A 16,013-nucleotide genomic window follows, 5' to 3' on the forward strand; every position below is an offset into this window, starting at 1 on the left:
CGAAATCAGCCCCACGTTTAGGCAGGAACCTAACTGCGGGTTTAATTATGTGATTTTGACGTCTCGACTCATTCACCTAAACCCTCTCCAGGCTTCTCCCCTGAACATCCTCCTCCACCCACCTGGTCTCTACCTAGACGGGTGCGCGCGCGCGCGTGTGTGAGACCCAGAGACAGAGGAAAAGAGAAGGGACAGGGTTAGAGTCGCTAGAAGGAGGTGTGGGACCAGCCAAGAGGGGGCTTCGCGAGGGAGGGGTACAGGCAGGCGGAGGGAGCGGCAGGAGGAGGCGCTGGAGAGGAGGCGGAGGCCTGGGGAGGGCAGGCGAAGCTTCGCCTGAGCCGAGCGCTCTTTCTTTCGCCGCGCAGTCTCGGTGCGGTGCGGGCTCGTGGGGAGCGCGAGGCTGCCGAGGTGCCCGCGGGAAGGAGGCCGGCCCCGGCGCGTCCCGCGCCCGAGCCTGCTGACAGCTGCAGCTGGGCTCGAGCTGTCCGCTCTAGGCTCCGCGGCCTCCGCCCCCTCGGGCTCCCTCCCCTCCGCCCCTACCCCTCCTGCCCCGGTGCGGATCGTTTCGCAACTGCTCGCCTCTCGCCCCATGCCCGGCTGTTTTCTATTTCCCGGCCCCTCTTCTTGAGTACTTTGGCCCCTGCATTTGGGGAGAGGGGCTTGCAAGGGAGCGGCGGAGCGTCCAGAGAAGAAGGAAGCGAGGCCGGGAGGAGGAAGATCGGCGGACTGTAGGGAGGAGACCCCACGCCACCCTTTCTGGTCCTCTCCCCTCCCGCCCCGCCCCTACGCACACTCCCTCGCCGGCGAGCTACTTTCGGACGGGAAAGTGAGGGCGGCCCTGGGTGACAGCGCTGCTGGGCTAGTCCCGGGGAAGCCGCGCGTCTGCTCGCGTCTTGTCCGCCGCACTCCCAGCCAGGGGGACAGCCCGGACCGAGGATGGCTTCAACTACAACCTGCACCAGGTTCACGGACGAGTATCAGCTTTTCGAGGAGCTTGGAAAGTAAGCGCCTTTACCCGGCACCCGCAAGTCCCCTTTCCAGCAGAGGGCGGGTCGTGTTACCCCCTACCCACCGGCTCCCGCGTGGGGCGAGGGAGTTTGGGAGACTAGAGGAGAGGGGGCAGGGCCCCTGGTGTGTCAGCTTGGAGGAAGGTGTTGACCTAGTAAGGGGAGGGGGCAAAGAAGGGGAAAGACCCTCTATCCCGGCTATGGCCCATTCCGATCATCTTTAGCCCACCTTTCCCCACTCCCCCACCCTCTTGACTTAGTGGATTTACGACCCTGCAGTTGTAGCTGTCATCCTGAGATGTGTGTGTGTGTATGGAGGAAACAAGAACCCATGTAAAATGCAACATAGATCATGTTTTCTGTAAATAGAGATGCCTCCTCGTTCGCCGGCGTGTTGGCCGCAAGACCCACGTACGGATGAGAACTCACTACCACAGACGGTGCCATATTTATTGATGCCGAAAGTTCAACTTGGCTTAGAGTCTGTTTCGCATCCAGTAGTTGTTCTGTCCAGGAAAAGGGCTACCCAAAGGAACCCGACCCCCGTCCCATATCCACTATTATTCTTTACTAGATTACTCGTTCTTCATCATCCTTCCTAGGATGTACGTGTACCTCTTCGCATTCTCTGGGAGGATTTATTTATACAGGCAGCGGAAAAGCCTTCTGGAGACCGGGAGAGAGCTTCCCAGGGGTAGCCTAGCGTTGTATAAAGCGACCTCCTAACACCTGACTGGCAGAACTACTTGGTGATGTTAAGGAAGGGGCGAGAAGACCTACTGAGAGAGAACCTGTGCAAAAGGAACCTAAGGGCTGAGCCGTGAACGTTAATTTGTGTAGCATCAAACCCAATTTCTTTACCGCTAGTTTCCAACATTACTTTAGAAAGCATTTATGTGTGTGTTGTTGTTTTATACAGTTGAATTAAAGGACGTTAACTATCTTTTAAATGTAATGAGGATCATACCCTTATGTATTTATGTTGTCTGCTGTTAAAACATGGAGAATATGTCGGAAGAGCAGCTTAATTCAAATCTCTCCCCTCCCCCAACCCAAAACAGGGCACAGAGAAATCACCATAGCAGGATTTGTTAAACCGCACACAAATGTTCCTAAGAATTATATTTTAATGAAAACAATCGCCATATTTACTTACTTGGAGCCAGGTTAATTTTTTTTCCCCTACCAAAATAAATATGCAGCAGATTTTTGCTGCTCCTCTTCAGCTCTGCTCTTTGCAGGTTTTTCTCAAAGCATTTGGTGTGTGTGTGTATTATAAAATGTTTTCAAATTTCATGTGCAAACAAGAGCCGTCATAATTGCCAGTTCCTTTAATTTTGTTAATTAATAATGTGTGCTCCCAGTTAAATAAAATCCAATTTTATTCTTCAGCACTGAAGAAGGTCAGAGTTTCCAGGAAGAATTGTTTCCTTTCATGGGTATTACTGTTGTGCACTGATATTTGACAGCTCATAACATTCAGTAAAAATGCTCAGATGTAATTTTTGAGTACAATATCAGAGGTGATTATATTGATGACCTGCTAATTATTGGTTTTCAGGGGGGCATTCTCAGTGGTGAGAAGATGTATGAAAATCCCTACTGGACAAGAATATGCTGCCAAAATTATCAACACCAAAAAGCTTTCTGCTAGGGGTGGGTATTTTCAACCACATATATATGTATATATTTATGTTAATTTTCTATTTGTCCTGTTTGTTGTTGGTTCTGTTGTATGTAAATATGCCATTTAGTTATAATTGTAGCCTTAGGTATCATATTACATATTGAGATTATTTCCTTCCTGAATGCCTCTTAGTATGTATAGTTTAAAAATAAATGACAAAATACAATTGTTATTTGATAAATTGTTAAAATTCTATCGTCCTAAGAGTAGTAGCATAAATAACTATATATTAAAGCAAATAAATGTCACTAAGTGCATTTTGCCTTTAGCTCTACTGTAAAATAACTTTCAGAAAAACCCTGGAACGGAAAAAATGTAAGTCTCACTACTGTCATTATTCCTTTTCGCTTTTGAGAGGAAAAATAGGTCATAGCTCAGCTGAATCATATATTTCAATTGTAGTTACACTTGAACTTAATTCATCAAGGTATATTTAACAGTAATGGCTTTGGGAGGAAAATTTTATGGATGCTATATTCTAAGACGGTCAGCTTGATTTTGATGTTTCTGTGCAGTTCAGACCTTTACTTGAACATCTGCAGTAAGGCTTCTCCCAGACTCATGTAATGTATTTTACACATGCTTTATAACCACAGAGATAATTCATACTCATAAAATAGCTGTTGACATAAGCAAAAAACTTGGAGGGGCCTTACTGCATTCTTTTTATTTTGTTGAACTCATGCAAAAGTACTTATACTGAAAGGTTAGGCATTCCAATTATTGTGAGCACGTGTCTAAGGTATTTTCATGGGGATTTATGGTTTGATGAAATAAAAATGAAATTAAAATGAGCAAAATGCCATAGTGTAAGCCCATTTCAGTGACCTGGTTTATTTTAAGTAATGAGAGAAGAAATTCCATTAGGGTTACTTTTCCCTCTTTAATTTGTCTTCTAAAAAGTGTTGCTTCCTAAATCCTGGTATCATCGAATATGGTCTCTACCATGATTTTTTTTCCTCTTTGTTGCGCATTTCTACCTTTAACGTGTACTTCAGGCTTAGGTTGTCATTTCGGTTTATTCATTTAAATGGGCTTTTGTTGTGATTTCCTTCATCTGATTTTAGTGCTTCTGAGGAAAACTTATGTGTTAAAGCAACCAGCACCATAGATTCAGGACATGTGAACATTATAATGAGAAGCACATTATGCACAGGTGTGTTCCCCTGACCTCTTCTCTTTACTCCACAGAACAGTGAAAAGGAATTGCTAAAATGTAAATGACGTTTTAGTGTTGAAAAGCAAAATGAAAAAGTGTAGTCAGATTTTTTTTGGTGCTTATATAATTTCCCTCTGTGCTCTAGGTACTTCAGGCAAGAAAGGGGGTATCATTTCTTTTGGAGTCATTACAATGCCTAGATCATATCTTTTAGTGGCTTTAAATTTTCTCTTTAAATCAGTTTTGTGTTTCATTTTTACTAATTCCTAAGTTAAATGGACCTAATTCATACCACCTCACCAAAATGGCAAATACACTTGTCTCTGCTCACATACATTTTATTTTACTTTCTTTTGCCTGGAATCTCTGGAAGATAAGTCTTCTCAAGCCTGGTGGAAATTATTCTCCCTGCTGCTCGAACAGTGTCCCTCACCTCTTCGTACTCTGCTTTAGAGAAAAATCTATCCCTTAGCCACCTTGCCCCTTCTGGAGTTAATAATCCTAATTGTTCCAGTTATAGTTAGGGAAAGTAGTTAGGATGAAGGGCTAAGATGTGTGCTTCTTGATCCCTGTGCAGTTTTCTTGTGACTTTGGGCAACTTTCTTAACCTGTTTTATGTTAAACCTGTTGAAGAATGAAGTGAAGAAGAAGGCACAGGAACTAGGTACCCTGGGCTTAAGTTCTGATTTCCCTACGTGTGATTTTGGGCAGTTTATGTATTTTCTATGAGCCTCAGTTTTCTCATCTGTAAAATCGAGTAATAATATAACCCTTTTATAGGGTTTTGTGACAAGTGAACGAATTAAAATAGAAGCACCTGCTTCTGTTACATAGCGCACCTGCTATGTAATATGCATTAAATGAATATTAGCAGTTATGATCTCTGTGTTGTTGTAAGGATCAAATGAAATTATTTATATGATGGAACTTGAAAATCATAAGTCTAGTGGCACCCTTGATTTAGCTGTGAGAACCCAATTTGAATCTTGGCTCTATTACTTAGTGTACTTAATGTGTAAATTTGGTTTTGTCACTTACCTTTTCTTGATCTCCTGTGATTCTTAGGTAAAATGGTGAAAAAAAACCTGTATGGTATCATGGTTGTTTTGAGGATTCAGTGAGTTTTGTGAGAATCACTTCTTAAAATGCAAGATGCTGTGTCAATTTTACCTATTACTGCTCACCTGTAAAATATTACTGTACTTTTTCTTCAAAATGTTCAATTTATATTGTCACGCCAAGTAATGCTGTTTAGAGAATATTTGTACCTTTGAATGTGTACATCTGTTAAACCTATACTCACACTAAGCTGTAAACTCTTAAAAATAACATGCTTTCATTTTTTAGTATAATGCGGTTATAGAAGGGGCTCAGTGCAGAGTGCCTAGTATCAGATGGGGCTGTTCAGTGGTTTGTAAAGGAGTTAGCTACCTAGTTCATTCCTAAGAACAAGCAAATACTGGATGTAAAGGAGTCTGTAAAGTAGTGTACTAAGAGCACATGCTTAAAAATATGAATTTTCCTTTTAAAACACTCCCTTCCCAGAATATAATGATGCTAAAATAACTTTTTTTGCAAAAAAATTTTTAAATAATATATTTAAAGGAAAATGTAGAGTGAAGTGCAAAATTGAATCCCCCCCCAGCCCCAAGGTAATGACTTTTGGGGGGGGGGGGTTGCATATGGCAGTTTTTGTGGAACACATAACTTTTTTATACAAATTTTGTTTTTATTATTTGAAATGCCATGGCTTTGTAAATCCAAGTTCTAAGCTTATTTGTTTTAAAGACCAAACAGGTCCTCCAACTCTGAATAGTTTTATATAAATGTAACATTACAACCGGGGTAGCGGTGGGGGGGAAGGCCCTTGTCAATATGTCTAAGACCATGAGGGAATTGCCAAAAATTTGGATACATTCCTGCACAAATTTGCACCTCCAACTATACTGTCGCCCAGGCATTTTTCTGTGCCTAGATTTTAATGGATTTCCAGCAGACAGTTTCAGTTGCATTTCCTCTCAGCTGTTAGTCACACACACCATATTTGGTAGACTCAGAGTCTGTTGAATTTCTTTCCTTTTGGGTTAACACGTGCATGCAAAGAGCATTCGTTATACAACAATGATCAGGTAAGTATAGCCATGTAATTTGGTTTATTTAAAAAATAGTGTGGAAATATTTCAAGCATCTGATATTTCCTATGTAGTTTCTGTCTTGTAAAATTTTTTGTGTTAGCTAGGAATAGAAGGTATGCTTAGTAAATGGTGGATAGTGATAATAGAATTTTCTCAAATTATTGCCTTGAAAACTAGAAGTTATGTCATCTGATCAATTACGTAGGTACTTAACAAATGCTGATTTGCCCTGCTGTTTTGATATTTTGTCCACTTTGACATTTTGTAATTGCAAGGTATTGTCAGATTATCTAAAGTTCATAAAGGCTGAGATTTCAGAGTCCACTGGACTGATGGTTCTGATGGCAGATGTCTTTGAAATAGTGCATGTGATTTATTTTGCATTTTAAAGCTTCCTTGTGGTAAAAGATTTTTTTATGGTACTGCTGATTTCTTAATGATCATTTCTTGGTGTATATTTTGATCATTAGAAACCACTTATTACATAGAGTCTGTGATATATACCACAACTCATTTTATAAAATATTGCAAATTATAGTAGAAGCTTAATATATGCTGTTACAAGTGTATTTTTTCCTCTGCCTCATTGCTGAAGTTAAAAAGGGGTTTCCTTGTGTATTTCTGTAAAATTTCAGTTATAATGCAGTTAAATCATTTTGGTAATCTTTGATTTTGCTAGTTTTGTTGATTGCTAAATTTACGTTATTACTAGAACATGAATCAGGACTTTAAAAACTACTTGACCATGTATAAAATTAGGTCTTAGCCATGAAACCTAACTATTGCATTTATGTCCCTAAGTAGTCTTTTTTGTGCTATAATAGGTATGCCAATGACTTTTGCAACATTTTTTTCTCTTTTTGGCATCCAGGCAGCCATGAAATAACTGCAAATTTTCAACCTGTGGTTACTTGAATTGGAAGTAGAACTAAGATGATATAGATGAATCAGGTTGTTCTGATTATACATGATTGATTTGGCAGTTTGGAACTAATTGGGCAAATAATACTAACTTTTGAAAGTTTCTTGATTCAAACAGTGTTTTCAGAAAAAAATTGTAAATCATTTTATTTGTGTACATGGATTCTACAACTCTTCAGTTATTGAGAACCCAAAGCAGCATGTGTCATCCTTATCATTGTAGTGTCCTTTAGTTATGTTTAGTTGTATTTACATTTACGTAGGCTTTAATCTTAGATACGTATTCTCCTTTTTTGGTAAATAAAAATATTGATAATCAAAAGTAATTAGGATAGATAAAAATAAACATAGGAATTCCCATTGTGGTTCAGTGAGTTAAGAACCCAACATAGTGTCCATGAGGATGCAGGTTTGATCCCAGGCCTTGCTCAGTGAGTGGGTTAAGGATCCAGTGTTGCCACAAGCTGCGGTGGAGGTCACAGTTGTGATGTGGATCCATTGTTGCTGTGGTGGTGGCTGTGGCATAAGCTGGCAGCTGCAGCTCCAGTTTGAACCCTAGACTGGGAACTTCCACATGCTGTACTTGTGGCCGTAAAAGAAAAGGAAAAAAAGAAAAAAACCCATGTTTCCAGGGAATAATAAAAACATTTTCAGTATTCCAGCATCACAAACTTAAAGAATGTGGATGTGGAGTTCCCGTCGTGGCTCAGTGGTTAACGAATCCGACTAGGAACCATGAGGTTGCGGGTTCGATCCCTGGCCTGCTCAGTGGGTTAAGGATCCTGCATTGCCGTGAGCTGTGGTGTAGGTCGGAGATGAGGCTTGGATCCCGTGTTGCTGCATTGCTGTGGCTCTGGCATAGGCTGGCGGCTACAGCTCTGATTCGACCCCTAGCCTGGGAACCTCCATATGCTGCGGGTGCAGCCCTAGAAAAGACTAAATAAATAAAGAATGTGGTTGTGAGGTATTTCATTGTGGTGTTAATAACTAGTATAAACTTTACCTGACTGATGATTGAGATCAGTTGGTCAATCAGTCAATCACTGAGAGCTTTGATTCTTTATACAGTTAGATTAATACTTTTCTTTTCTATTGAAATATTTAGTCAACTGAATGTAATAAATTTTAATAATTTTTATGAGGTTTTTTGATTTAAAAAATTTTTTTAATTTATTGAATTTATTGATTTACAATGTTTGTTTCAGGTGTACAGCAAAGTGATTCAGTTATACAAACATATATATCTATTTTTTTCAGTTCTTTTCCTTATAAGTTATTACAAAATATTCAGTATAGTTGCCTGTCCTATATAAGTAGGTCCTTGTTGGTTATTTTATATATAGTTCTTTTTAAAAAAATTTTTATTGAAGTATAGTTGATTTACAATGTTGTGCTGTACAGCAAAGTGATTCAGTTACACATATGTAAATATATATTATTTTTCTTATTCTTTTCCATTATAGTTTCTCACAGGATATTGAATATAGTTTCCTGTGCTATACAATAAGATCTTATTGTTTATCCATCCTATATATAATAATTTGCATCTGCTAATCCCAAACTCCAGTCCTTCCCTCCCCTACCTCCCCACTCCCTTGGTAACCACAAGTTTGTTCTTTATATCTGAGTCTTTTTCTGTTCCGTAGATAAGTGGAATCTCAAATGTGACACAATGAAGCCTGTAAGTGATATCATGTGGTATTTGTCTGTCTATGAATTACTTCACTTAGTGTGATAATCTTTAGGCCCATTTGAGTTTTTTCAGTGCTAATGATCACGAATTACTATAAAGCACATACTAGGATTTACTTGGGCATTTAACTTCTTTTATTAACTAAAATTTTAATTAATTTTTAAAAGTCTTTCCCTTGGGCTGATACTAAGGCAGGCCAGCTCCTAGTGTCTCTTGGGTTGGGTTGGTATTTTTTTTAACATTCATTTATTAGTGTGTACAATGTTTTTTTTAATAAATTATTAGCAGTTTAGTTAATGATTACATGGAAAGCTGTGTTAAAGCTTTTAAGTTGTAACAGTATCATTTAGTAAACTGCACTGTGATTTATTGAATGGAGTCTTAATAAAATATTTTTACTCTAAAATATAGTTCTTTTTTTTTCTTTTTTGGCCACCCCAACCCAGGATCAGATCCTAGCTGCAGTTTTGACCTAAGCCTCAGCTGCATCACTGCTGGATCCTTAACCCACTGCGCCTAGCCAGGGATCAGACCTGAATCCTAGTGTTCCCATGATGCCATTGATCTCATTGCACCACAGTGGGAACTCCTAAAATATAATACTTCTATAATTTATATTTTATACTACTTTATAGATTACTAAGCACATTCTAAAAGGTCACCTCATTTTATATTTTTATTTGATAAATATTTAATGACTGCAATGGGCAGAATGTTAGGAAAAATAAGGCCATCTACACAAATAGACATCATAGAAGACATAAATGGTATTATAAGTCTAGCATGAATAAAGTGCTGTGGATTTTCAAAGGAGGGAAATATTACTTCTGCCCACAGAGATGAAGGAAGGCTTTTATATAATATGGATTTAAATGAATTTTTTAAATCGTATGTAGATGGGGCTCAAGTACCAAATAAACAGTTTGGAGAGCATGTTCAAAAGACTTTAAATATCTGATCATAATGAAAATGTTACTTTATTCATGGGTGTGTTTGTTGCAACTATCAGTATAAGTATATTTTTGTAGTAGGAAATTTTTTAGGTGACAAAATTCCCATGATTCTAGTTAAAAGTTGATGTAACAATACTTAAGATGAATTCACACACCTTTCATATGCTGTAATCTGTCTCTTACTCTAGGAGGGTAGATTTGGAGGGGAGAGAGCACAGCTTTGTTATTTGCTTTTGATTTTAAGTATCAACTATAGTTGTAATTATACACAGTCATGGAAAATTTTTTTCTTTTTTTTAGTTAAGTGAATTCCTTTTCTAATACTACAGTTCTCCTATTAACAATTTAGAACTTTGCTTATTGCCACCAACAACAGCAATAATAGAAATGTTAATAGCCGTTATTAAAGAGAACCTTCTAAGTGACAGGTATATATTTACCAGACACTATATTTAATCCACTCTGCACCTTCCAGATAGACAGTATTAGCCCCATTTTAAAATAAAGTTACAGGACTTCCCATTGTGGTTCAGCATTAACGAATCCAACTAGTATCCATGAGGATATCAGTTCAATCCCTGGCCTCGCTCAAGGTTGAGGATCGTGGTATAGTTTGCAGATGCAGCTCAGATCTGGCATGGCTGTGGCTGTGGTGTAGGCCAGCAGCTGCAGCTCCAATTTAACCCTATGCCTTGGGTATGGCCCCAAAAAACAAAAAGCAAAAAAAAAAAGGGGGGGGGATTGATTACAGAAGACTGAAATGTTTTGGTGAAATTAATTTATTAACTGATTAAAAAATTGCAGCATCTAATAAGCTCCTGGACAACTTCTTCCAAATCATTTGCTTGCTGCTGGGAAAAAAACCCCAAAAAACAAAACTCAGTCCTTAAACAAAGCCTAGAGAAACCTGCTTAGAACTTCTATGGTTCTTTTTTTTTTTTTTTTTTTTTTTCCTCGGGACCACATCCGTGGCATATGGAATTTCCCAGGCTTAGGGGTTGAATTGGAGCTGCAGCTATAAGCTTATGCCACAGCACAGCAACTCAGGACCTGAGCCATGTGTGTGACCTACACCACAGCTCACAGCAATGCCAGATGCTTAATACCCTGAGAAAGGCCAGGGCTCGAACCCTCATCCTCATGGATACTAGTTGGGTTTGTCACCACTGAGCCACGACCCGGACTCCAGGCTCATCTTGTTTAACCTGTAAAGAATGGAAGACAAATGTTTGTTATTTTGTTTCTTTTACAGCACTTTTGTCTGTGTCAAATTCCTACAGCAGTTTGGCAACTGAAAGAAAAACGATAATTAGAAGTTTTGTACTTGTTGAAAAAAAACTCTGGTATAGCAAGTGGTATAAAAATGTACATAGAATACAGTTTTTTTTTTTGTTCATTTGTTTTGTTTTTTGTCTTTCTAGGGCTGCACCTGCAGCCTCCCCTCTGTCTATTCCCAGGTTAGGGGTTGAATAAGAGCTATAGCTATAGGCCTATGCCACAGCCACAGCAACCCAGGGTCCAGGCCTAGTCTGTGACCTACACCACAGCTCAAGGCAATGCTGGATCCTTTAAGCAACTGAGAGAGGCCAGAGATCGAACCTGTGTCCTCATGGATACTAGTCATGTTCATTATCGCTGAGCCACAACAGGAACTCCTGTAATCTTTTTTTTTTTTTTTTTTTATGCCCACACCTATGGCATAGGGCTAGGAACTGAATTTGAGCCACAGCTTGGATCCTTTAATCTGCTACACTGGGCTGGGGATCTAGCCTTTGCCTCCATCACAGTCAGGTTCTTAATCCACGTGCCACAGTGGTAACTCTGTTATGTAATATTTATATACAGTTAAGATTATCTATTTTTGTTAGATTACACAGGGATTACAATTTGTTACATAAAATTTGTTATATGAAATTATATATATATTTAATTATAAAACAGTAATCAAGATTCTAGTAAACCTCCACCCAACTTAATTATTAGAAAATTCCCTCTACTTTTGAAACTACTTATGTGTTCTTGCTGATTCCTATCCATTGCCTCATTCCAAAGCTAATCACTACTCCTAACTTTTTAAGGAGAGATCCTCTTTATTTCTCTATACCCTGGGACTTTTTAATTAACTGGTTGATCTTAGTTTGATGAATCAGTTGCCATTGCAAAAACTCTACACTCATTATCTGGGTAAATTGTGTTTTATTTTGAGTTGTATGTGTATAAATTCATGAAATAAACTATATTCTCATATCAGTATATAATTTTACTCTCTCCCTTAAGGCTTAAGTTATTTGGAATTTTTTTTTAGTAACAAGAAATGCTTTTGAAAAAAATTCATTTATGATGATGTATGCACATTGAAATTAAGCAAGAGTAGGTTATCTAGGGCTAATTTATTAAAGGTAAACAGAGTAATTGAAAATTAAGCAGATTTTTACTCTATCTTATACAAAATTATAGACTGCTGAGATATGCCACATTGTGGCATTAGTGTTTAAAATTTGGTGTTTTGGTAAGGAAATACTTTTGCAATTTTTGGAGGCTGTGTTCTGGATAACTTGAATTTTTGCTGAATTTTTTCAGTAATAGTCCGGGCCTAAAATCTGCACATCTCCAGTGGACTCACCAATTTTCCCCTTCTGTGATAGCGCCATAATTTCCCTAGGCTTGATTCCTTTCTTTTCCTTCTGTCTTCTTTTTTACCATTCTAATTTGAGCACTCTTTTCTGCTTCAACTCTTTTAAATAGCTTCTAAGACAGGTTTTCCAGCTGATAGATGCAAAATTTTTTATTCATTTATTCGCTCATCATTTGACCTCTAAGTAACCCACTGTACTGAGCATTTGATAAGATCTAGAGATAGATGTGAATGATAGAGATTCCTACCCTCAAGTATTTCCTGGTCTATTAACGTGGATGACAGCCTGGCAAATACGGGATGTTGCTTTTGAGGGCTGTAATAAAGATATGCAGAGCACCTTCAGTGTAGATACTGGTTGAAGTGGTTGGTATCACAGAGTTCTTCAGGAGATTTATGTGTGAGATTGTGTTTAGGATGATAAATGAAGTGAGCCTGGTAGAGAAGGGAGAAACGGTTGGCCAGGCAAAGTAAGGCGGCCTGTTAAAATGAAGCAAAAAAATCTGGCTTCACCCTCCAACTGGAATGTGAGCACACCTAGTACTGTTGAAATCTTCTCTCCTTGAAGGCCGATTTCAAGTGCTGCCTCCTCCATAATGCTGTCCCTAACTTCCTCTCCACCCCTCCTTCCCTCCTCTAGCCAGATGTGATTTTTTTCCTCAACCTTTGAATAGCTTCTCCATGTTTTTTAAGGAGCTTGTCACATTTCTCCCCTTGTATTGCAGTTATTTATGTTGCAGCTTTCAAGCATCTTGTGGACATTTTAAACCTTACTTTTGAATCTGTGCCTGGCACAGTAATTACAATGTTGTATATACTTGTAAATATTTGTTAAATGAGTAGACAAATGAATGGGTGAGCAAATAAGATTCTTGAGATAGATATATAATTAACAAGGAGACCTATGATAGATAAAATAAATGAAAACTGAGCTGAGACTTCATGTCAGATGGCATGCGCTAACTGAATATATAAATTCCCAATTATTCATAGGTCCCAAATTATACCACTCGTTTTCTGATGACAGATTTTTCTTTCTTGGAGTTTTGTATCATTCAGGCAATTTTTGAGGAACTGTGTTCAAATTCTTATGACTTTTAACTCTGTAATATAAAATGGCTCAATAATAAGGGGTAATTAACATGTTCATTGTCGTGTGTCCATCAATACCACTTAGTAATATCAGATTCATGCGTTATTAAATTATTTTAAGATGTTGCGGTTTTAAAATTTTTAATCCATTACTGGGAGGTAGTTACTGTTTTGCTTATCATTTAACAAAGCTCCCTTTAAAAAGAATTTTGGTGCTACTTTATAGCACTTTGGATACTCAAATCATGGATATTATTTGCTTAGAATTTTTTTTCTTTTTTTTAGTAAAGGCAGTTAGAGACCAGCTGTTACAACTGCTGTGTCTGTCAATTCAGAAACTTGGTAAAAGGACTGGAAAGTGTACTTGTTTCAGTACTGTAAGCTCTTTAAAACAGAACATATGTGGACTTCCCTTGTGGTATTGGGAGTTAAGGATCCAGCATTGTCACTGCAGGGGCTTAGTGCTGTGGCATGGGTTTGATCCTTGGCCCAAGAACTTGCACATGTCAAAGACAAACAAACAAAAAAACTAGAACGTATGTTTTAAAGCACTTGTTTATGTTTCCTCTTTAAGGAGCTTTTCTTGCGTGATGTTGTAGAACTGTGAAATCCCCATTTCCTATATCTTTATAGTGTATATTATATATACATTTTAGAAAATATAGTATTTTCATAAAAGCATTTCAATCATATTTTTAAACAGCAACTTAAAGCCATAATCATGGTAGCAGAAGTGATTTGTGAAATTAGTTCAGCTGAACATTCTGGCTGTTTTGTAGAAACTTTATTGCTTTAGTAAAGCAAATTGTATGTTTATATTGAAAATTATATATATATATATTCACTTTGGTTATATAGAGAATTGTATACTTTGGACATACCTCTGAAGTACATTTTTACTTATTAGCAATTTAGATAAAAACATTTAAAATTATAAAAATATATATCCTAATTACAGAATCTGGGGTAATACAGAAAAATAGCAGATGACTGTTACCCCAACCAGTCACTGTTAACAGTTTGTTTTCCTTCTTTTTTTCTTCTTACTAATTTCTCAGAATATTGGACTAACTTTGTGTCTGGCTTTTTTGCTTAATATAAAATTTTCCTTAGTGAGTACAACTTCTTTGAATTATACTTCACTAAGCAAAACATCAGTTTTAGCATTGCTAGTTTTTTAAGGTTCATTCTTTGCTTTAATAAATAACAATAGTACAAATTGGTTTGTAAAACTTTCATATTTCTGATTCTTAGAAAATATGCAAAAAGAAGAATTAATGGATTAGAGGACTGAATTATAAAATTCTTGATCAGTGTTGCCAAATTGCAAGCTGCAAGTTTTGTACATTTCCACCAATGACATTTATGTATGCTAGTAAAACTGAATTTGGGGGAGCCTGATTCTAAGTTTCAACTTCAGGTTAACGAAGAGTTACTAATCATGTTCCATACCCCCTGCTAGGTGCTGGATAAACAAAGGTACAAAGATAAGGTCCTTCATCTCAAGGTGAAATAGCTGTGGAGTCAAGTGTGTTATCAGACAGCCTGATAAGTGTTACAATGGAAGTGTTTGCTCACTCTTGGGTGTAAGGAGGTAATTGTTGGGTTGTTGAAAGGTAAAGAGGAGCTGATCTCTGAACTGGGTTTAGAAAATGATCACTTTCAAATTTAAAGATGGATAGAAATATGTATACATACAGTATATAATAAGATCTTATTTTAAAAAGTTAATGAGAATCAAGTTCAGAAAGTGCCAATAAAGAGTGAATTGGAAAGTAGATAGCTATTTTTTAACCTTGGGTGATCAACTTACTGTGTATAGTTTCATGAAAACTGATGAAAAGAGATGGAAATGTTTTCTTTTATGAATCATTAAGTGCAGCAAGATCTGTTGGAAGGTATTAAATAAGTAGGGTTTGGGGGATTTTACAGCCCTGAGTCGTTAGGGATGAACAACTGATAAGGGAGGAATAACAACTTATCTACCTCACATTTTGTTGTATTTAGCTTTGGGGCAATACAGAAAAAAAAAAAACAAAAAACTGAGTGACTAAGTGAAAGATAAAGGACAGGAGGATAATTAGAAATTTAAAAAAAATCAATTTTTAAAGTGCCCTAGAGAATTCCTTTTTTTTTTTTTTGGTCTTTTTAGGGTCGCACCTGTGGCATATGGAGGTTCCCAGGCTAAGGGTCCAATCGGAGCTACAGCTACCGGCCTACTCCAGAGCCACAGCAACGCCAGATCTGAGCCACATCTGTGACCTACACCACAGCTCATGGCAAAGCCAGATCCTTAACCCACTGAGCAAGGCCGTGATCTGACCCCCCACCTCATGGTTCCTAGTCGGATTCGTTTCTGCTGCGCCACAACGGGAACTCCGAGAATTCCTTTTTGGTTTATAAACAAGAGAGACTAGATAGTTTCTGCAGTTGTTGCATTGCTTTAATGACTTGTTTTTAAAAAAAAAATGTTTGTAGGTTTTGGTTCAAAACCAAACATAATAAGTAAGATGTCTAAAAATGATATTGACCTTATTCACTGCCTGAATTCCCAGTGTCTAGAATAGTGCCTGGCACCCTTCTGAGATGTTTCTCAAATAAGTGAATGAAAAAATGACTCCTGAACTACATATTATGATAAGTGAATATATATCTAGGGACTCAAAACTGTTAGCAATAATATTTGTATATGTGTACTCTTTTAAGTAACAGATTGTACAATGTAATATAT

General features: G+C 37.9%; 1 protein-coding gene across 1 annotated transcript in view; it reads left to right on the forward strand.

Moving 5' to 3' along the window:
* The window catches only part of CAMK2D (calcium/calmodulin dependent protein kinase II delta), a 305,299-nt gene continuing 289,885 nt past the window's right edge, over positions 600 to 16,013 (forward strand). Inside the window, 2 exon segments of the mRNA NM_214381.1 lie at positions 600 to 1,001; positions 2,569 to 2,663. Of these exon segments, the coding sequence (NP_999546.1) occupies positions 937 to 1,001; positions 2,569 to 2,663 (160 nt within the window). The 5' untranslated portion in view covers positions 600 to 936.

The sequence above is a fragment of the Sus scrofa genome, chromosome 8 (genome assembly GCF_000003025.6).
Source record: "Sus scrofa isolate TJ Tabasco breed Duroc chromosome 8, Sscrofa11.1, whole genome shotgun sequence".
Classification (NCBI taxonomy): domain Eukaryota; kingdom Metazoa; phylum Chordata; class Mammalia; order Artiodactyla; family Suidae; genus Sus; species Sus scrofa.